This window comes from Mus musculus, chromosome 18, assembly GCF_000001635.26.
Source record: "Mus musculus strain C57BL/6J chromosome 18, GRCm38.p6 C57BL/6J".
Lineage (NCBI taxonomy): Eukaryota > Metazoa > Chordata > Mammalia > Rodentia > Muridae > Mus > Mus musculus.
In genome coordinates, this window is record NC_000084.6 from 58,659,171 (window position 1) to 58,680,579 (window position 21,409).

The window sequence follows — 21,409 nt, forward strand, 5'->3', positions numbered from 1 at the left end:
TTTCAGTAAGTTTCGATTTTGCTCTCCAATTCCCAGTGCAAGCCTTCTCAGAAAACTAGCGCGAGATCAAGAAGGACCAGGTCTCGATCTCGGGTCGGAAGAAGGTGATTTGCAGCTTGGTCTGGTCCTCCGCGGAGGCCTGCGACTGCTGTCCGGTCTCCACCAGGCCGGGCCAGCTGCGGTCCCCGCGCGCTACGCGCCACAGGTGACTGTGTCACCGGTGGCAGGCGCCGAGCCCAGGGACGGCGCGGGCGGGTCTCCGGCACCCAGGGCCCCGCCCCTCGGCCTGGCGCGCGGAGGCGGCGCGCACGCGCGGGGAACATGGCGGCGGCGGAGCCCTCGGTGGCCGCGCTGGCGGGCGGCGGTGTGGGCGCGGGGGCGCCGTCGGGCGGCGTGCCGGTGCTCTTCTGCTTCTCGGTGTTCGCGCGGCCCGCGTCGGTGCCCCACGGCGCGGGCTACGACGTGCTCATCCAGAAGTTCCTGAGCCTGTACGGCGATCAGCTCGACATGCACCGCAAATTCGTGGTGCAGCTCTTCGCCGAGGAGTGGGGTCAGTACGTGGACCTGCCCAAGGGCTTCGCGGTGAGCGAGCGCTGCAAGCTGCGCCTGGTGCCGCTGCAGATCCAGGTGGGTCCCGCCCCCCGCCGAGCCCGGTCACCCATACACCCCACCCCAGCCCCCGCGCGGGCCGCCCACGCCCCCACGTGTGTGGTCCCGGTGCCCCGCGCCTTTGTGCCGCAGCCGCCTGCGTGGCCCCGCGGTCACCCCTGCTCTTATTTTCCCACGGGTGATGCAGATCGTGGGCAGTGTTAGCCTTAGGGCTTGTTCCAGGAGTTGTGGTAACTAACCAGTTGCAGAAATGCAAACTTCCCCGTGGCTCCCTTCTCCTTTCGTTTTTGGTGACAGTCGGGGTGCCTGCCTAGGAAGAGAACTGCAGCAGCCACTTAAATAGTCGGTGTTGAAAGCTCCGTGAATCCTAGGCTGAGGAAGTTGTACCTAAGGATTGGAGTTTCTTAATCATTACATTGCTAAAAAGCCGTGGTGTGTGATACGAGGCAATCGCCTCCCCTTAAAATCTGAGGATTCTCTGGCTAATGCTTGGTTTTGGGAGGAAAGAAGATAGGTGTTAACTTAGGCACTACAACATCTATAGTTTGTTTGTTTGTTTGTTTGTTTGTTTCTCCCTACGTGCAGAACTGCTAAGCCTTTTCTCTGGAAGACAAACTGAAATGTGGTAGAGGGAATTTTCATATCCAAGTGCCATTTTGAGACGCTTATCCCCTAGATATGTTTTTTTTTATCATCTGTAGTCAAAGACACACTGGACTGTGCTGCCCCGCACCCCCCCCCCCCCCAGCATCTATGGCTCCAAAGGGAGTGCTTTAACTTGATTAAAGTTCATATGTTCAGAGGACAGAGTTCATGGGCTATCTGCCAGAGAGGCTGCAGGGGGTGGAGTGATCTGCCCTGCTGTCCAGATGGAGAGCTGCATTCTTTCATGTTTAAGATTCTCCATTTTTATCTCTTTAAGAGTTCTAGACGATGTCTCTCTGCAGCTTCCAAAGGTCCGTTTAGATTACGGCTGCCAAAAAGCCAATATGTTGGATTCACCTTTGACAAATCCATTAGGAGACCAGACTCAAAATACCGAATCAAGTCTGGAGCAGCGTTGAAGATACAGACTTCTTTCAACCATTTCCTGGTACCCTTGGGAGGGAGAGGGGCTCCTACCTATAACTTGGCTTTAGATTTTTAAGTTGGCATTTGATTTTCTGTGTGCTAAGGTAGGAGTTTTATATTTTGACAATTTCAAGGTGTGATTCAACTCTTAAAGATTCTGAAAATCAATGTGTGTGTGTGTGTGAGAAACATACATGCTAAAAAAGCAGTATATAATTCAGGTCACTCTGTCTTTTGAAATACTTTATGTATAATCGATTTTTTTTGAAATCATGTTTAAAACAATCGCTATAACAATAGAAGTACTATTTTCTAATTCCCAACAGATAGCTATTTTTTTCTCATTAAATAACCCAAGAATCCTTAAGCTTATTGGTTATATATGTCTGTATTTTGAAGTACTTACAAATACTTTCATATTCTCATTTTACTAATTATTATTTTCCTTCAATAAAATAACCGTTATAATAATAGCAGTTCTCTTTCTATCCACTAACAGATAATTTTTCCTCTCTAAATAACCCCAGAATCCTTAAGCTTACCAGCTATATATGTCTATATTTTGAAGAACTTACAAATACGTTCATATTCTCACTTTAGTAATTGTAATACTTTCAGTCATGTGCCTCTCCTAGCAGGGCTGTAAATATGAAAGAATATATTACATAGTATATGTAATGATGTACATGTACACACAGGTATATATGTGTGGGGATATATTTTCAGAAAGGGTAGCTTATTTTCATTGTTACCCTATTTTCTGGAATCTGTCTGTATAACTCTACTAACAAGGGTGATTTACGTCCCAGAGAGTTCATTCCACATAGAAGTGGTACCCGTGAGTGCATTGCACAGTAGATGCAGGCCTGGATCCAGTTCTTGGTGGAGATAGTAATGACATTCATTTCTCTGAGGAGCCCAGCCTAGAGGTAGGAAGGTTAGGAGATTGCCCCGGATTCTATGGCTATAATGGCAGACCTGACAAAGCATGAACAAGGCCTCTGAATATCTGAGCATCTCCCGTAACGTGACTGCTTTCTTTTCATGTTCGTTGAGAAGAACATTGAGTAGTCTGGAAAGCAAGCCAGACTTAAACTTCTGTTTGTTTATTTCTGTTGAGCTGCTCCCTGCTGTTTTGACAAGGGACACCTGTCACTTAGGAAGACTCACAATGGCTTTTAGGGTGGTGGGAGGGACAGAGGTGGGAGGCCCCTTTCCCTTTGACCCAGGAGTAGAGGCTGTGCATTCTCTGTGCAGCCCCTTGCTTGTATCTATCATGGCATCTCTCCAAATGCAGGCCCTGGAGCCTCCGAGGTCCTGGCTCACACACTCTTGCTCTAGAATGAACTCCTAATTTGCCTTCCTGTTTGCTGTAACTGCTTTAGGTAGTGACCTTGTGGTATAGTGGGAGGAGGGAGGGTTGTGCCACATTGCCCTCCCCCCTCCCCCCTCCCCCCTCCCCCCCACCCCCTTGTGGCTGGCAGCAATTCTTCGGAACGGATCTTTCTTGAAGATATCCTTTGTCAGTACTCACGTATGGGAACTTTTTAGGGAATCCTTTTAAATATATATATATATATATATATATATATACTGTCAGAGTGACTAAATGTCTGCTGACGGCTCAGGTAGCTAAAGATGGAGCTCATGTTTCATTCATGGCCTTGGGCATCTGGAGTCTGACAGATTGAGTGGCCTAGGTGGCAGAATGTGAATGAAGGGGTCCTGGAGTGGAAGTTTAGGTCTTCTTATGACTCTTCTGTACTTTTTCTAATGGTGTTTTCCACGTCCACATGATAGGGACACGTAGTGCAGGAGACTCATGTCAAGGTAAGCCACTGTCACATACCTTGTCCAGAGCAGGTAGAGCCCAAGCAGAAGGCAGGCAGAAATGGATGCAGGCCAGACAAGCCAGAAGGCTTTGGCAACTTTTCAAGGGCAGGAGGTTTGAGCTTCCCTAGGCAGGTTATTTTGACCCATTCCAGGGATGGTTAAGTGGGAGAGGATTTGGACCCGATGTCCATGTTCTAGTAAGATTTTATGAGGCTGACGCACAAACATTTTCCTAGAAGAGACAGTTAAGTTCACAATCAGGAAGGAGGAAAGGCAGCTTAAGGAGAGAGAAAGGAATATTTTTGCTTGTGGAATATGTTTTGCTGGTTGGAAGGTAGAGATTGGAGTTGCAGAACTACCTTAGTTGGGCTTTTACTGCTGTGAACAGACACCATGACCACGGCAACTCTTATAAGGACAGCTTTTAATTGGGGCTGGCTTACAGGTTCAGAGGTTCAGTCCATTATCATCAAAGTGGGAGCATGGCAGCATCCAGGCAGGCATGGTGCAGGAGGAGCTGAGAGTTTTGTCTTCATCTGAAGGCTGCCAGCAGAATACTGGCTTCTAGGTAGCTAGGATAAAGGTCTTAAAGGCCACACCCACAGTGACACACCCACTTCAACAGGGCCACACCTTCTAATAGTGTCACTCCCTGGGCCAAACATATACAAACTATCGAAAGGACCTTTGCTTATAGGAATGTCACAGGAAAAATACGTGGATAAGCTCAGGCCCAGACTGAGTAGAGACACTGGCACGGTGTATCTGGGGTGCAGAGTGCTTTAGGGGGTACTGGGGAGTTCGAGGTGCTGTCTCCAGACTATTGGTTTGATAGACAGAGGAGATTATGGGAAACTGCAGTTATAGAGGTATATGGGCCACTTCAAAACTTGAATATTGCAGAGTAATTCCCAAAACAATGTATCTGTTTGTTCCTTTCGTGTAAATTAGCTGCTTCCTATAAATAAACTGTATGGGAGTGGGAGCTGTGACCTGCATTTGAATATTTCCCCTTAGGTTTAGTTAGCCATGGGGAATCTTAATGTAGATTTAAATGTCATTGTGCTCTTGGCTCAGCTCAGTTTCACCTTCATCCCAGCCTGAGGCATCTGAAGAGATCCTTCAGGTCTCAGCTCTCAGTGTGTAGGCACAGCTGGTCCTTCCTGGTCTGGGAGCCCAGACTCTGGGTTGCAGGGGAAGTGTTATACCAGCGACATCGATGCCCAGAGTAGGCACACATGTTGTGAAAGCAAATGTGAAATATTCTCTTGCCATCTAAAGGAAAGGACTCAGAATCTGTTTTGCCAAAAATAAATCATACAATGATGAGCCTTTTGGTGGTGTCTGGAAGTGCGCTTTATGAATGAGTTTCTTAATTCTGCAGACTAAATTAGCACGGTGATGTTTCTAGAGAAATCTTAATGGTAAATTGTCTCTGTTCTCGTTAGAGAGCTTCCCAGCCTGTGCTGACTCAAATGTTTGTTTTGCTGGATTATCACCACAGCTGAAGAAAAATACTGTTTATCTTACTGTCTTAAAGATAAGGAAATTATATTGGAAGATGTCAGTGATTTGCCTAAATTTATGTCATTGAACACAGTGAAACTGAGATTTGGACTCAGGTTCTAATACCCACAAGCCGGGGCTGTGTCTAGAATCCTCACAGGTTGTGTATGTGGGGTGGGGCATCAGTCTGTTTTAAATGAGTTGATACTAGGTCAGGGCCTTACTGAAGCTATGTAATTGGGTTGGAAACACTTAGGACTTAAATACTGGATGAAAATAAGAAATGAAAAGAAAGAACATGAATACTCCTAGATATGGTGGAGGAGAAAGTTTATTGTACATAAAAGGGAGGGTAGCTCGAGGTAGAGACATCTGGGAGAGTCCAGAGTGAAAATAACCCAGATCTGCCCTGTGGGGAGGAGGGAGAGGATAAAGGGGGCGGGGAGGAGGAAGGGAGGAACCAATTGCAAGCTCAAAGAGGGAAAAGGGTTAAAAAAAAGAGGGTGTGGTAAACAAAATGGCTGGATTATATAGGGAAGTGTTTCTGGAGGAAGAGCAGCCTAGACCCCAGGCAACGAAGTTTGGAGAGCAGAAGGCAGGGTATGCCTTGCGACTGAGGGATGCTGGGAGAAGCTGGCTGCCAGAGCCCTGCTGGGGTTTGAGACCTAAAAGTACCTAGTAGATCCCCTTCTGAGTCTCACTCAAGTAGCTCGTGCTTCTCTTGTGACTATAATGGGCTACCTGTTTTAAAAGAAAAAAACTCACCCATCTTAAAACGTTCGCCATTCCTACACGCGTACAGGCTCCTCACTATGGCCCGGGGGCTAATCACTAGCACTGCAACTGAGCTGCTGAAACAACCCAGACGTTCTCTCATTGCCAGAGGCTAGACCGAAGGGCGTGGACAGGGATGGTTCCTTCTGAGGGCTGTGAGGAAGGATCTTTTCATGATTCTCTGTACCTCACGTTTGTGGGAGTTTACGGTTTATAGATACCATCACGCCAATCTCTGATTTCATGGTAAAGGCATTCTTGTGTATTGGTGAATTAGTTAATCCGCTCCATGCTCCTGTAGGTCGCGCTTCCAGCCACCCACCAGAGCCCTTCTGGATTCAAGAATGAAAGACGCACACACGCACGCAGGCATGTACGCACGTACGTGTGCCAGCTTAATTTTGATATGCCTTGACAAGCTCAGTGGTTGAGCACTTCTAAAACTCCCTGCAGCCAGCAAACACTCCTCTCCAGCATTCCTGACTTAACACCTCCTAAATTTATATTTTATCTTTGCTGCCCCGGCTCCTTCTGGGAGGGCCCCTACCATTGCTGTTTAAGACACTTCTTGGCAGCCCTTCTGGGTGCCGCTTTTCTTCTTGAACCGACATGTAGGCCTTTACTCCCCCGTGGTCCTTCCTATCCCCTTCTCATAGTGGACCTTTTCCTCCTTCATTCTTCCCCATTCTCCATCCCGGGAACCTAGAAGTCCCACCTCTTTCATGTTGCCCAGCCATTGGCTGTTGGCTTTTTATTGATCAGTCAAAAACCAACTGGGGACAGGGACCGTCAGCATTTGGACACACAGATTCCTGACTTGTGGAGCTGAATTAAGGCAAAGCATTAGAACCAATTCCCAACATCCTTGTATGTATGTCTGTCCATCTCTCTGTATAAGCATCTCCTTTTCCATAGGGATACCAGTCATCTTCCGTGACTTGTGGACCTTACTTAGTGGTAGTCTTGATCTTAAATCAGGTTGTCTGCAGTGACTCCAGCTTCATAGGTCTTTCTATAAGGCACTGGGGTCAGGAATTTGAAGTTTGACTTTGTAAGGGGGAATGGGACACTGTTGAGCTGTGTGATACCATATCCTCCTTCTGTTCCAGGAAGTGGTAGGAACCATTAACGTAGGCTAGCCTCTTTTTGTTTTCCTGAGTGGCCACCCAGTGGGCATTTTGTTAAGTGATCAGAGCACATGGCCAGAGTAATAGGAATATCAAAACTTCTCTGTGAAAAAGCCTTTAGGGATTCTATTCCATATGAAATCTCAGGTCAGTGCCACGGTGTGGCAGGTCTAAAGGAAGTGAACACAGAGTTTTGTACTTAAAATTCTGTCTCTTAAACTCTTGTTTCGGGAAGTCACTGATTATAATAATCCTTTATATTTAAATGTGTATATTCATGCATATGCATATATGTGTGTATGTATTTATGTATGTAACATGTTTCTTGTGTCTGCACTGATCTGATAAAACAAAATGATTAAAATGATAAATTTTTTGCTTCGGAAAGTATTTAGTCAAATTTGCTTTTGTCATGGCCATATTGGTAATACTGAAGTTGTAACTTGTATATTTTGGTCAATTGGCAGTACTTCTGGGTACCTACAATTTAATTTTAACTAAAATTTGTGAGTCATTACATTTGAATGAAATATAATGGCATCTTGTTGGAATCTATGTGATAGACAGGGTCAGGCAGATAACATGGTTGGAATTTTTTTGGTTTTGGTTTTTCCCGTTTTGCACTAAGCTTCCTTTTCTAGCTTGTTAGGTCTGAAGGCCATCTCTACAGTCACAAAGTATCTCCAACTACCATATCCCAGGGAAGCCATTATTCTTATTTTAAGTAAGACTTGCATTTTATAAGAGTTGCATAGATAATGCAGATTTTCTAGTCCTCTGTCCCACTAGCTTCTCTGTTGTTAATATTGTACTTAGTTGTGGTTTATCTATCACAACCAACCACCCAGCACGGGGCCCTACTATTAACTTAGCTGCACACTGGACTTTTCCTCATTGTGTCTATTATTTTTCTTGTCTTTTTTTTCAGTGTGTGTGTGTGTGTGTGTGTGAGAGAGAGAGAGAGAGAGAAAGAGAGAGAGAGAGAGAGAGAGAGAGAAGTTCAGAAAAGGGCATCAGATCACCTGGATCTGGAGTTAGAGGCGATTGTGGGCTGCCCACTGCATGCTGGGAACTAAACTTGAGTCCTCTGGAAGAGCAATGCATGAATTTAACCACAAAGCCATCTCTCCAGCCTCTGCACACTGGTTCTTACTATGTTTTTCCTTGCTGTCTTTTCTCTGTTTGGTATTTCAGATGACCTTATCCATGATCCAGTCCAGGATACAGTTAAAACCATTTGCAGTGGCTACCTTGGTTCCTCTGTGCTGTGGCACTGTCAGTGGTTTTGACCTTGACAGTATTGAGAAGCCCCAGCCAGATGTTTTGGCGGGATGTGATGTCCTAAGCTTTCACGTGTGGGGTGTGCTTCTTCTGGGTAGACAGAGGCTGTGGGACTGAGGATCTGTGCAGGTCTTTCTCGTGTTAAGTGCATGCAGTGTTTCTCCGTGAATAGTGACTGAGGACCCTGTCGCTGGTTTGTTTGTCAGCGTTCCTTTGTGTCAGGTAGTCCTTGCCTTCACACTACCTCAGGCAGACTTGGCCAGATGCAGCCGATCTCAAGGGTATGAGGAAGTGTCTGGGACTCACACAATCAGGAATTCCATCTCTACAAGACGAGGAGTCACTCTCCACTTTAACATCTTTATTTACTGGAAAGGGTTTCTGTGGGGTGAGGCTGGCTTGAGAGCTGTTTCTCTTCTGCCTTCAGAACATAGATCCAGAATTCTGACTAGGTAAGGAGTAAATCCTTTACATTTGACTTTGACCATTTTTATCTTGTGGTTCCTGTAAAATAGAATACTATTTGATATATCCTTGTACCTTCTACACATTCTTTATGAATATTAGAATGACACTTTTCTAATTTAGAATAATGTGTTCCTACCTCATCAGATGCCTACGGGTCTGAGTTTGGCTTGCTTTCTTGTATTTTGGATCTTCTTGTTCCAGCTCCCCTGTCAGTTCCTGCCGCTACTAATTTGTCTACCTCTGGCACTAGGTTTCTTGTTGTTGGAAACTCTCTAACTGAACTTGCTGTGAATTTAAGATGCAGACTGTCAGTCTGGTGTGGGACCATGTAGTTAGTGTTAGACCATGTAGACTGAGTTAGCATGTGAGAGTTGGGGCTGTGAGCACCTGTGAGCTGTGAGCATGTGTGAGCTGTGAGCATGTGTGAATTGTGAGCATGTGTGAGCTGTGAGCATGTGTGAGCTGTGAGCATGTGTGAACTGAGCATTTCAGGCCTTGTCTATTAGCTCATTAATAACACTTGCCAGGTTTCCTGTGAAAACTTGCTGACGAGTGGAATGGCCAATCTGGCTGAGTTACATGACTAATTTCAAATAGTCCACTTGTAAGTAAATTGTTTATATCATTTACTCTAATCACAGTAGCACTGTGGTACTTACTGTTTAAATTTATGAAGGAAAAACATAGATTCTTAAGCATAGGTAGCTAAGACTTAATGGTTCCTGGGATTTTAAAATGCATAAGCCATAAAGCAGTGATTGCCTTAAGGAACAATATCCTGAATACACAAAAACTGATCTTCCCGGCTTCTGTGTGCAGATTACATTCACTGCTTTGAAAATGCCTACACTGCAGGCCTTGGGCAGGTACTCTGGCTCCTCTGATTAAGGCGCTGTGGCCAAGCCTGCTGACCTGACATCTAATCCCAGAGGCCATGTCATGGAACGAGAGACCAGACTCCCAGGACTTGTCCTCTGACCTCCTAGTATATATGAATCCTGGAGCTTGCACACACACAGACCCCCATACACTAAATAAATAACTGTAAAATTTAAAAAAAGGGGGGGGTATCATTTAAAAACAGAGTGAGGAGACAGCCAGGGAGCTTGAGCACTTATTTGAATCTTGCTTTGTTGGTGAAGTTAGAATCTCTCTATAGTGTTAACTGGCAGGTAGGTGGCTCTCATGTTCTAGTGCAGTATGTTCCGGATTGCCCAAGAGGAAGGAGTGTGTGTGCATGCTCTAGCTTCTGCTGCAGTGGGGGCTGAAAGTAGTAGAGGCCCCAACCCAACCCAGACAAAAGCTGTCATAGAGCAGTTAGGATAGCTGCAGCTTTGGGGATAAAAGATTTCTTTCAGTGGCTCCTTTAATCCAGGTAGGAATTGTCTCCCCTAGAGTCTGCTGCCTGCAGAGATGGTAAGGCCGAGTCTAGGGCTGAGCTGCTGCAGAGTAAGCTGCTGCAGAGGCTACCACCATGTAATTGGGACACAGACATCTCCGGGATATTTTAAATAATTGATATCTGTGGGTGGTTTTAGGGGGTGCAAGACAGGAAGACGACCAGAGGGGGGGTTAGTGGGTAACTAGGAAGAGGAAGGGCATTGGCTCCCTCCGCAACAACCTCGTTCCATGCAGAGCTTTCTTTAACTTGCAAGTGGGAAGTGAAGCACTTTGGGTGGCTGAGTATCCAGTGAAGTTAAATTCCTGTAGCCAGTGGGAATTTTACCTGTGAGTAGGTCCTCACTGGGCCCAGACTGTTGGCACATGCTACGTGTTATGTTTTGCAAAAGCTGTTATGTTTTGTGGTATAATGCAGTGTAGTTGCAGCATGGGGAGCCCCTTGGTGGGCCCAGGCTGAGGTGTTCCCCTGAACAATCACGCCATGCCATAGGCCTAGTGTAAAGGAGGGGGGATCCAGGAAAGTGTAGAGGCAGAGAAAGAGGGAAAGACTGGAGAGAGAGAGAGAGAGAGAGAGAGAGAGAGAGAGAGAGAGAGAGAGAGAGAGAATGTGTGTTTAGTGTGTGAGTATGAATGTGTGTGTCTGTGTGTGTGTGTGTGTGTGTGTGTGTGTGTGTGTGTGTGTGTGTTTGAGTAGCCAAGCAGTCCCACACCTGGCAGGCTGCTAGCAAGCAGTTGCTAGGTTGCAGGTAGGAAGCTTGGAAATTTAACACTCAGTTTTCCTACTAATTCATTAGTTTTCCTGATAATGTTTAAGGATTCCCTCTTGTGTGTTCCTTTCCCACCGCCCTTTCCTTTCCCTGTTCGCTTGCTTCATTTATGGACCTCCTGAAGTCACCCTTTTGAGTGATGTCTTCAGATTTTTATCTCGATAGCAGTGATTTTTGTATTTGCTGTGAATCTGCCTGACTTCTGTTTGTCTTTACTTCTATGCTTCACAGTCTCTGCCACAGATTATTTTTTTCAATTATTATTTTCCTTACATGAGTTCCTTTAAAATTTAATTTCTGTCTGTAATACCATCATCATATTTATGTTTTTAATGCAAATATTTTTCTGATTTGAAGGTAACATTCATAATAACATTAAACACTTTTAAATACACCAAAAAAGAGCATAAAAATATTCAAATTATTCAGCTGCCTAATTCTCTTTGATATTTTCTTTTTCTTTATATTTTTCTGCTGAAATGCTATTCAAGATGTGTTGTTGTAAAAATTAAAACTTTATGGTAACCGTTTCTCCTTAGATGAAAGAGATCTTTGAAACATATAGACATATTTTTAATTCACTAAAATGCTTTCTCTCTGAAAGTATTAAAATTTGTTTATGTATTGTTGGTCTTTGCGTTATGTTCCCCCCTTTTCTACCAAATGCAGTTTGGAGCGTGTCTTTGTGGGTAATACACTTTTGGGGGGGGGTCTCAGTTTGGGTTTTATCCTGTGAACAGACTCCATGACCAAGACAATTCTTATAAGAACAACATTTAATTGGGGTTGGCTTACAGGTTTCAAGGTTCAGTCCACTGTCATCAAGGTGGGAACATGGCAGCATCCAGGCAGGCATGGTGCAGGAGGAGCTGAGAGTTCCACATCTTCATCTGAAGGTGCTAGCAGAATACTGACTTCCAGGCAGCTAGGATGAGGGTCTTAAGCCCACATCCACAGTGACACACCTATCCCAACAAGGCCACACCTTCTAATGGTGCCACTCCCTTGGCTAAGCACATGCAAACCATCTCGGGGGTGGGGAGGTGGTAATTCACTTCATCTCTTGTAGTTGTATTAATTGTTTAAGCTTACTGACTGCGGCAAACAGTAGGAACATTTTTCTGTTTGCAGTGATATCCACTGGAAATAAATGTCATTGTAATACAAACACCAGATCATTTTTGTCTTCTTTATTTTCAGCTTACGACCCTGGGAAATCTCACACCTCCGAGCACTGTGTTTTTCTGCTGTGACATGCAGGAAAGGTTCCGTCCAGCCATCAAATACTTTGGGGACATCATTAGTGTGGGACAGAGACTGGTAGGCTCCTGCCTTTGCTTGTTCCAATTGTCTGAAGCACGGAGTGTGCTCATATCTGTATGCAGCACAGTTATCTCTACTTAACAGGTTTTTCTTATACTTTTGTCTGATGCTTTTCAGTTGCAAGGAGCTCGGATCTTAGGGATTCCAGTTATCATAACGGAACAATACCCCAAAGGACTTGGCAGCACCGTTCAAGAAATCGACTTAACAGGTGTGAAACTGGTTCTTCCAAAGACCAAGTTTTCTATGGTGTTACCTGAAGTCGAAGCAGCGTTAGCCGAGATTCCTGGCGTCCGGAGTGTCGTGTTGTTTGGAGTAGAAGTAAGTTCCCTTTTGGGTTCGGAGTGCACGGTCTGTGGGAAAACTCAGCATCCCCAGAAACAGTCTTGTTTGTAGGATGCTGCTGAGTGGTACTGAGGGAAGATGGCCGACACTTGTTAGGTGCTCTCCAGCTGCGGGGCACTGGTTTAAATGCCCTGTAGCTGCGAACACCTTGAACCCTCACAACAACCCTGTGACTTAGGGACCACAGAGGAGAAACTAAGTGCATAGAGGTATCACACCCGGCCCAAAGTCAGACAGCCTGTGAGTGAGCGGGGCTGCCTGTGACTCTCGGCCAGTCATCTTCGGCTGTTCCGAGAACCACCTGCTGCCTGCTTTGGAAGACATTTTCCCTGAAGGCATTACTTTTATTTCTGCGTGTCTGGACTTGATTGGGGGCACATCTTGTGCTGCACCCCACCTCTTGCAGCCCTCAGGTTGTAGAGTTCACTGTCCCTCAAGTAGGTGTGTGTAGCACCTGCCCTTAAGAAGAAGGATGACATTGGCATGGATCCCACCGTGCCAATTTCAGTTGATTTATTACATTTTATTTTATATAGTTTTTGAGATGTGACTTTGCTGGGCAGTGTGGGACTTACAATGTAGCCTGGGCTGACATCGAATTTAGAGCAATCCTCCTGCATCTGCCTCCTGAGTGCAGAAATGGCAGTGCCTTGCCACCCTACTCAGCTTCTTTCTGACTTCTAATACTGAAATTAAAAACACTGTGAACAAATTATTCACTTAGTGCAATAAAATACCACTAATTTAATATGGTTATATTTTGGTAATGAGGTTGTTTATCGTAATAGGTTTTTGTAACGGAAAGATTTAAGTCTTTACTTTAGTAATTTTTACTTCAGTCCTGGAAGCCGAGAGGAAGCTCGGTTGTGGAACTCTGTCACACAGATTCACTGGCTCTTGCATACGCTTTTCATTCATCATAATTAGTTCCTAGAGGGTGTTTTTGCTTTGTTCCCTCTGCTGAGGCAATGCCACAAGTCAGTGCCTGCGGCGATGGGGTCTGTGCGGTACTGTTGTTGGTAATGGACACTGGATAATCCCTGATCTTCAAATGAATACGCCATAGCTAGAGAAGGCTGATTTATGCTTCAAACTATCTGGCTAACTGGAGCCTAAGCTAAATATGCAAAGGATTATTCCATTTCCAGTCCCGTCTCTTCTGACCTAATGTGTTGTTAAATGCTTTGGGTTTTCCGCTCGCCTTGTAAATTGCCTCCCTAGACTGGCCTGTCTTTACTTCCGTGTGGCTCAATTGCCCCAGTGCTTTTTCAGTGCTGAAGCCTTCTCTTTTGAGCTGCGTACCTGATATGGATGCAGACGTAAACCCACGTGCACCTATACCTGAGTGGTGACCGTGAGCTTTCTCAAGGTCACTCGAAGGGTGTAGGCGAACGTCATTAGACGTTTAACTGTGTTCTGAGAGTGGGTTCAGTGTGACCCAGTAAGAAACACTGATAAAAGCCAGTTCTCCTCCCATGGAGATGCTGACACTCTTGAGAGTCAGGACGATGCTGTTAAGCTTTGCATCGACAGACGACCTTGTTCTTACACGTGATGCTTTCCTTTCCCACGAGACGCACGTGTGTATCCAGCAAACTGCCCTGGAGCTGGTCGGCCGAGGCATCGAGGTTCACATCGTCGCGGACGCCACCTCCTCGAGAAGCATGATGGACAGGATGTTTGCTCTTGAGGTAGGTGCTCTCTCTACTTAAAAGTAACTTCTCCATGGAGCTTTCTGAGAAATTAGGAGTCTTGAATATTTAACACAAGAGAAATCCTCAGCTTGGCTCAGCCCCACCTGAGCACTCAGGCACTGATAATAAATAAAATAGAAATGTAAAACAGTTGTAAAGGAATGGTAGAGGGTTTGCTGTTGTGAGATCATCCAGTGTTCTGGGTATAGACTGGCTTGTGCATTGTTCTTCATTGAGACTGCGTTAGCTCTGTAGCCTGAAGTGCCCTGCAGATGGCAAAAGGAAAGGACAAAAATTGCAAGGCACGCCATGGGGAACCGGCCACCTTTCTCCCAATAGCAACAACTGGTTCAAGACATGGTGGGCTTCCCTTCTTGGTTTTTCCTGAAAGATTAGGACCTCTTTGGGGACTGTAGGTAGAAGCTTGCTCTTTGTTTATTTATTGCAATGGTTCTCTTAATCCCTGAGAATTTCATGCAATGCATTTTAGGCATGTTCAGCCCCCCTCCAACTCCTCCCCATAGAGCACCCTTATCATCTAAGTTTAAGATTACTTTTTTTTTTAAGTCACTTCCCCATAAGTCCAGTTTGTGTTGCCTGCCTGGTCTGAAGCCCTGCCATGTAGTTGCTTAGCTTATCAAGTCTCATAAAAAAGAAACCGACTCACCTTTCTCCCAGTAGCTATTAAATACCAATGCTCCTCAGCTAGATATGGAATTACGTGTCCACCGTCCACTCTCTGTGCTTGCATTTTGTCTGTCTGGAGCTTACAGGGGTCTTGTGTGGTGTTGAAATTGCTCTGAGTTCACACAGCCATTTTCCCTGGTATGTCTAGAAAATCCTGCTTGCTGGAAACTCTCTACCACTTCCCACTCTTACCGTCTTTCTGTCCCCTTTTCCTCAAAGACTCTGGAGCCTTGGGGTAAGGACCATAAAATGATTGTCCGATAGGTAGGAGTTTATTCTTTTAAAATGTCCTCATGCCCATTGGAGTTTTTTTTTTTTTTTGGTGGTGGGAGGGGGCGTCTAATAAATGGTGCCACTCCTCATCTCCGCAAGGATCTGTGAGCTATTCTTAAGTCATGAGAACTTCGGGATCCACTTCACAAACCTTCCTCATTAACCAAGGTTTTACGGCCGTCAGGTCAGCCCCAATGAGCAGCTGTCTTCATGTATTTTTGTGTGGAAACTTTATTGCCATGGAAATACTCAGGTTTTGTAGTATTTGAAAGGAACCAAATGGTCGACAGCCACGCAAACAGAAGAAATCCTGTTCGCTGTGAAGGTATTTCCAGGACTTCTCTCACATTCATGTGGATTTGTTTTTTCCTATTCTTTTCTCATACATTACATCTTGGCCAGTTTTCTCTCCCTCTACTCCTCTCTGTTCTACCTCCCACCTCCCCTCTTCTCCAGATCCACTGTTCCTCCGGTTCCCCTCAGAAAAGAGCAGGTCTCCCAATATATCAGCTGAACACAGAATAATAACAAGTTACAAAAAGACTAGGCACAAACTCTCATCTGGTGGATGGGGCAGTCCAGTAGGGGGAAGGGGTCCCAAGAGCAGGCAACAGAGTCAGAGGTACCCCCCACTCCCATTGTTAGGAGTCCCACAAAACACCCAACTGCACAACCGTATGCATATGCAGAGACCCTAGTTCTGATCCACACAGGCTCCATGGTTCCCACTTTAGTCTCTCTGAGCCCTGCTTAGTTGATTCTGTGGGCCCAGAGACATTCTAGGAAGGGACAGAGAGCCCCATCTTTTGCCTGGACACAGAAGTACCTATGTAGGTGAAAGCATCAAGGTTGGAAGTGAGGAAGTGACCACAGCATGTCAGATAGTGGTATGCAGCAGTGCCTGTAGGTGAAGTGATGGTGTGCAGTGTCTGCAGTGAGGTCAGGTGATGGGTGTGCAGTGTCTGCAGTGAGGTCAGGTGATGGTGTGCAGTGTCTGCAGTGAGGTCAGGTGATGGTGTGCAGTGTCTGCAGGTGAGATCAAGTGATGGGTGTGCAGTGTCTGCAGTGAGGTCAGATGGTGTGCAGTGTCTGCAGTGAGGTCAGGTGATGATGTGCAGTGTCTGCAGGTGAGGTCAGGTGATGGTGTGCAGTGTCTGCAGCTGAGAGGTCAGGTGATAGTGTGCAGTGTCTGCAGGTGAGGTCAGGTGATGGTGTGCAGTGTCTGCAGTGAACTCAGGTGATGGTGTGCAGTGTCTGCAGCTGAGAGGTCAGGTGATAGTGTGCAGTGTCTGCAGGTGTGGTCAGGTGATGGTGTGCAGTGTCTGCAGCTGAGAGGTCAGGTGATAATGTGCAGTGTCTGCAGTGAGGTCAGGTGATGGTGTGCAGTGTCTGCAGGTGAGATCAAGTGATGGGTGTGCAGTGTCTGCAGTGAGGTCAGATGGTGTGCAGTGTCTGCAGTGAGGTCAGGTGATGATGTGCAGTGTCTGCAGGTGAGGTCAGGTGATGGTGTGCAGTGTCTGCAGCTGAGAGGTCAGGTGATAGTGTGCAGTGTCTGCAGGTGAGGTCAGGTGATGGTGTGCAGTATCTGCAGTGAACTCAGGTGATGGTGTGCAGTGTCTGCAGCTGAGAGGTCAGGTGATAGTGTGCAGTGTCTGCAGGTGTGGTCAGGTGATGGTGTGCAGTGTCTGCAGCTGAGAGGTCAGGTGATAATGTGCAGTGTCTGCAGGTGAGGTCAGGTGATGGTGTGCAGTGTCTGCAGTGAAGTCAGGTGATGGTGTGCAGTGTCTGCAGCTGAGAGTTCAGGTGATAGTGTGCAGTGTCTGCAGGTGTGGTCAGGTGATGGTGTGCAGTGTCTGCAGTGAGGTCAGGTGATGGTGTGCAGTGTCTGCAGTGAAGTCAGATGATGGTGTGCAGTGTCTGCAGTGATGTCAGGTGATGGTGTGCAGTGTCTGCAGCTGAGAGGTCAGGTGATAGTGTGCAGTGTCTGCAGGTGTGGTCAGGTGATGGTGTGCAGTGTCTGCAGCTGAGGTCAGGTGATGGTGTGCAGTGCCTGCCAGGTTCTAGGCTGCCTATCTTTGTTGTATCTTGCTATAGAGATGATTCATTTTGTCTCTAAGGTTTTTGTGAAATACTTTTTTAAATATATGAACTGAAAGTTAACAGCAATTTGGCCAGCTCCCTTTCTTCTTTATTCCCTCAAAGTGGAACTACTTCAAATAACCCTTATCCATATTGTCTGCTATATTTATTTCACGCGTGAGAAGTATAGTTAGCTAGCAAGCATGTGTCCTGATATGTATTTGCCATCTACTAGGCTGTGTCACCTTGAGGTAATAATTGTCCAAAACTGTATCATAGATTGCCTGACTTTGTCTGCTCTCAGAAGAGTTACAGAATAGATTGAGTAAATCTTATCTTGAACTTGATGTCCTTCTATCGATGGGTAGTTTTCAGTGCCGTTCAAATATGAAGTGGGTTAGGTACTTTACCACTGACTTATAGTCTGAGGTTGAACATCAAGGAACCAGCCTTCCTTTTTCATTGGCGCAGTTGGACTGACTGCAGGTGTGAGGACTGAAGACTCTATGATCAGGAAGTGCACCGAGCTCCAGAAGCTGTTGCTGTTGTCTGTCCAGCTTCCTGTCAGTTGGGGAGGGCGGGCTCTATGCAAACACCTAGAAGCCTGTTCTAAAAGCTTTGCATTTTCTGTACCACACCTTCCTTCTCACAGAGGTTCTTTGCTCAGTTATTTGTATACCCTCAGTCTTGGGATGAGTGGCCCTGTACACCCCAATGTGACCCAGCTTCCAACATCACCAGAGATTATTAGGGTAGATGGACAAGACTCTGATCCGTGCAGCAGGAGAAGTCCCCACTGCTGGAGTCTCTCCCTGCCCCCCCCCCCCGACTTTCTCCTCTCTGCTTTTCTCTTAGCTATACCCCCTACACACACACACACACACACACACCCCTCTCATCCCCACCTCCTGGAGATATCTGTTGTAGTTCCTGTGGGGCTGCTGGGACATCTGGCAACATCTCTCTCTGTTAGGAGCAGTCCCGTTAGGAAGCTTTACAGTTTTCCATCTTATAACCCTTGTTTAGTCATTCTAAAAATGTGTATAATGGCAGAAGATGTGGTAGTTCTACCACTGGTTTCTCTTTGCTCATGTTTTACGGGGATTAGCCTGGTAACCTGCCACCTACAGATCACGACTTCCTGTTTCCCTTTACTTGTTTCTAGCCCATTAATAATACCAAGAAATACTCATGATACGGCTGGTTTTGAAACTTTTCTATATCCCTGAATTTATGTCTATGGCTGAGGCCCACAGCTTCCGTGAAGGTCCTAATTGTCCTGGCTCACTTCCGCTGTTTCTACATAATCTCCATTTTCTAGCTCACCTCTTGTCTGTGTTTCTCTTTTTTTTCTAGCGTCTTGCCCGCACTGGGATCATCGTGACCACTAGTGAGGCTGTCCTCCTACAGCTGGTGGCTGACAAAGACCACCCGAAGTTCAAGGAAATTCAGAACCTAATTAAGGCGAGTGCCCCGGAGTCGGGTCTGCTTTCTAAAGTGTAGGAGACTTGAAGGATCAGGGTCCTCCTTCCCTCCAGGCGATGAGACTGCAAACCACACAAGCCCTTGTCTCCACTAGAACTACTATGTCAAGTCAACAGCTCCTTCTTTGCGGCTCTTAGTAACCCTTACCTGGCTAGACCGTTGTGTACAAGTGTTTAGTTCCAATGTCGAGGCTTCAGGTGCTGCTTCTCTTCTTCTTAACGAGCTTTTAGTTATTAAGACAAATTACCATGGAGGTGCCTGTCTCGTCTATACTGCATACTCTGACCATATCTTTCCAAAGTGCACCCTCTGGTGAAGTATTCTTAAATTGTGCACTTTAATGGGAGAAAAACAAAAAAAAACAAACAAACAAACAAAAAAACCCACGTACCACAATGATTTGACCTTTCTTTTGTTGTGAAGCATCCCTTGTCATGTCAGTGTATACCCAGTGATTTTGCTTCTCAGGCTGACTGGCCAATGACTCCTGGGTGAGAATTGAGAACCAGGACTCTGGCTCGTGTATCTCCTCCTCTCTCAGTGTTGGAGTCGCTGACTGAGTGAGGTGCATTGGCTTAAGGAGCGCAAATTATCTTCAATATTGTGTATCTGTCTTGATTGCATTAATTTTCTTATTCCTGTTACGGTCTTTGTGGATGCTCTTCCTATGGATAACAGTCTATGTTAACATTTTTCTTCCACTGAATGTTTTCCTTGCTCCTTGGTTATTTTAAACTTGTAAACAGATGGGAGTGGTTTGCAGTGCTGGGTCATTGACAGAGGTTTGCCCAAACATACAGTCTTTTTGAGTGCATCTTTTACTATACACAGGAATTGGTGGAGAAAGAAACACTAGGTAAAATGTACCCATATTCCCCTCCAAACATTGTTATGGCTGACATCATCAACCAGACTCATAGGGGTAATACTGTGGTCATTGTTAACCAATCAATAAACTTATTTCCATTTCATACTGATAATTACTCAAACATCTTTTTAATGTCTGTTGTGATATGTGGAACTATGTGGAACATTACTCTCTTTGTATAAAATTAAAGAAAATGTATAATGTGGGTGAAATTGTTTTGTTTTCCATGACTCCATGAATATTAGTCAATGAATTGTAATGAGTTCTCAAAGGTAACAGATTTGCTGTTTGTTTAAAATCATTGGAACCTTCAAAGGAGGGGAATCCTCTGCAGGCCCAGACTGATAGCGTTCCTGCAGGGTTTTCCTGTTAGCACTGTAGAAATGTGTTCTGTTATTTGAGCCTTGGTAAGGCACCATTGCCTAGTGTTCTTCTTGGTGTGCTCAGTTGTTCTCAGCCTCTGGGCTGTGACCACAGATATATCACATATCAGATATATCACATATCAGATATATCACATATCAGATATTTGCATTAAAATTCATGACAGTAGCAAAATTACAGTTATGAAGTAGCAACAAAAATAATTTTATGGCTAGGGAGTCACCACAAATGAGGAACGGAATTAAAGGGTTGCAGCATTAGGAAGGTTGAGAGCTGCTGCCTAGAAGATGAGTCCAGAAAGAAGCATCATATTGTTATCCACGTTTTAAAATAATTTCTAATAAATGTAAGCTAGTGTTTTTCAAACTTTTATTATCTGGAGTGCTTGCTAAAATACTGAGTTTAGCTTCTTCCTCTCCCTTCGTTAAAAATAAAAAGGCATTACCACTGGCAATGCAAGGAATTAATGTAGGAAGGTTTCCCTCCCTTGTACCCATGCCTCTTCCACAGCTGAAGCCATCTCTGGGGCCTCCGATTAGTGTCCTCTGGCTGCCCAAACAAAACTCCTTAGACACCATGTCTCAAGACAACAGACTGTTTCATCTCAATTCTGTAGGGTTCTAGGGCTTTCTGTGTGCTGAGATCAAAGCTTGTATTGCAAGGCAATGATCTTTTCTGGGGCCCTGTATAAGGGATGACTTATATCCTGCAGTTCTCTGGTTCTAGAATCTGCTCCTGTGGGACTTTTTGTTTGTTTGGTTTTGGTTTATTTGTTTGTTTTGTCCCATTACTTCCATCTTCTCAGGCAACAAGTGCGGGTCCTTAGGTCCCTTCTTAGCCTGGCCTAAGATCTCATGTGATTTAAGGTTTCTAATTAGCAACCGTATTCCACCTGCAGCCTTAACACCCTTTGGCCATGTATCTCTGTTCCAGGATCTAGGGATTAAGGCATGGGCATCTTCACACAGACACCAGCTAGTGAGTGTGAATTGAATTAAATTGTATCAGGTCCAGGAATGTAAATACATGGACGCTCAGAATAATTGTGAACTCTGCCTTCTCTTTTCTGTTTTGTGAACCATGGCAAGAAGATGGCAAGGCTTTTACTCTATGATTATTGGAAAACTGAACTGATTGTAATACTTTGAAGTGGAAGTGTCCATGACTTTGTAGGATAATGAAATTCCTTTCATTGACATAAATAAAGAACTTCAGAATGTAAACAAGAAGGGTCCTGTGTATTGAATCTCAACGGGGCTGGAAGCAGCAGGAGGCTCCTAACAGAAATGCTCAACATCTGTGCAAACTTAATCTAAAGTTAAACTGGTAACTTACTCCAGCCAGGGAACTGATAGTTTATGATGTCCATTGAAATGGCATATTTCTCGACTTCAGTGGATTGATTTTACTCTTTCAAAATTATTTGGGCAAGTA

General features: G+C 45.3%; 1 protein-coding gene across 1 annotated transcript; it reads left to right on the plus strand.

The window, feature by feature from the left end:
• The first annotated feature begins 311 nt into the window (after positions 1 to 311).
• Isoc1 (isochorismatase domain containing 1) lies at positions 312 to 20,400 on the plus strand. The gene is made up of 5 exons (NM_025478.3): positions 312 to 627; positions 12,038 to 12,157; positions 12,278 to 12,481; positions 14,080 to 14,196; positions 18,595 to 20,400. The coding sequence occupies exons 1-5, from the start codon at positions 322 to 324 to the stop codon at positions 18,739 to 18,741; spliced, it is 894 nt and encodes a 297-aa protein (NP_079754.2). The 5' UTR covers positions 312 to 321; the 3' UTR covers positions 18,742 to 20,400.
• Positions 20,401 to 21,409: the final 1,009 nt, after the last annotated feature.

Bases quoted from the DNA above. Each gene is read 5' to 3' on its own strand.
- Isoc1 (NM_025478.3), top strand. From the start codon at position 322: ATGGCGGCGGCGGAGCCCTCGGTGGCCGCGCTGGCGGGCGGCGGTGTG. The intron at 628-12,037 runs GTGGGTCCCGCC...CTTTATTTTCAG, and splicing joins TGGTGCCGCTGCAGATCCAG to CTTACGACCCTGGGAAATCT. The intron at 12,158-12,277 runs GTAGGCTCCTGC...GATGCTTTTCAG, and splicing joins TTAGTGTGGGACAGAGACTG to TTGCAAGGAGCTCGGATCTT.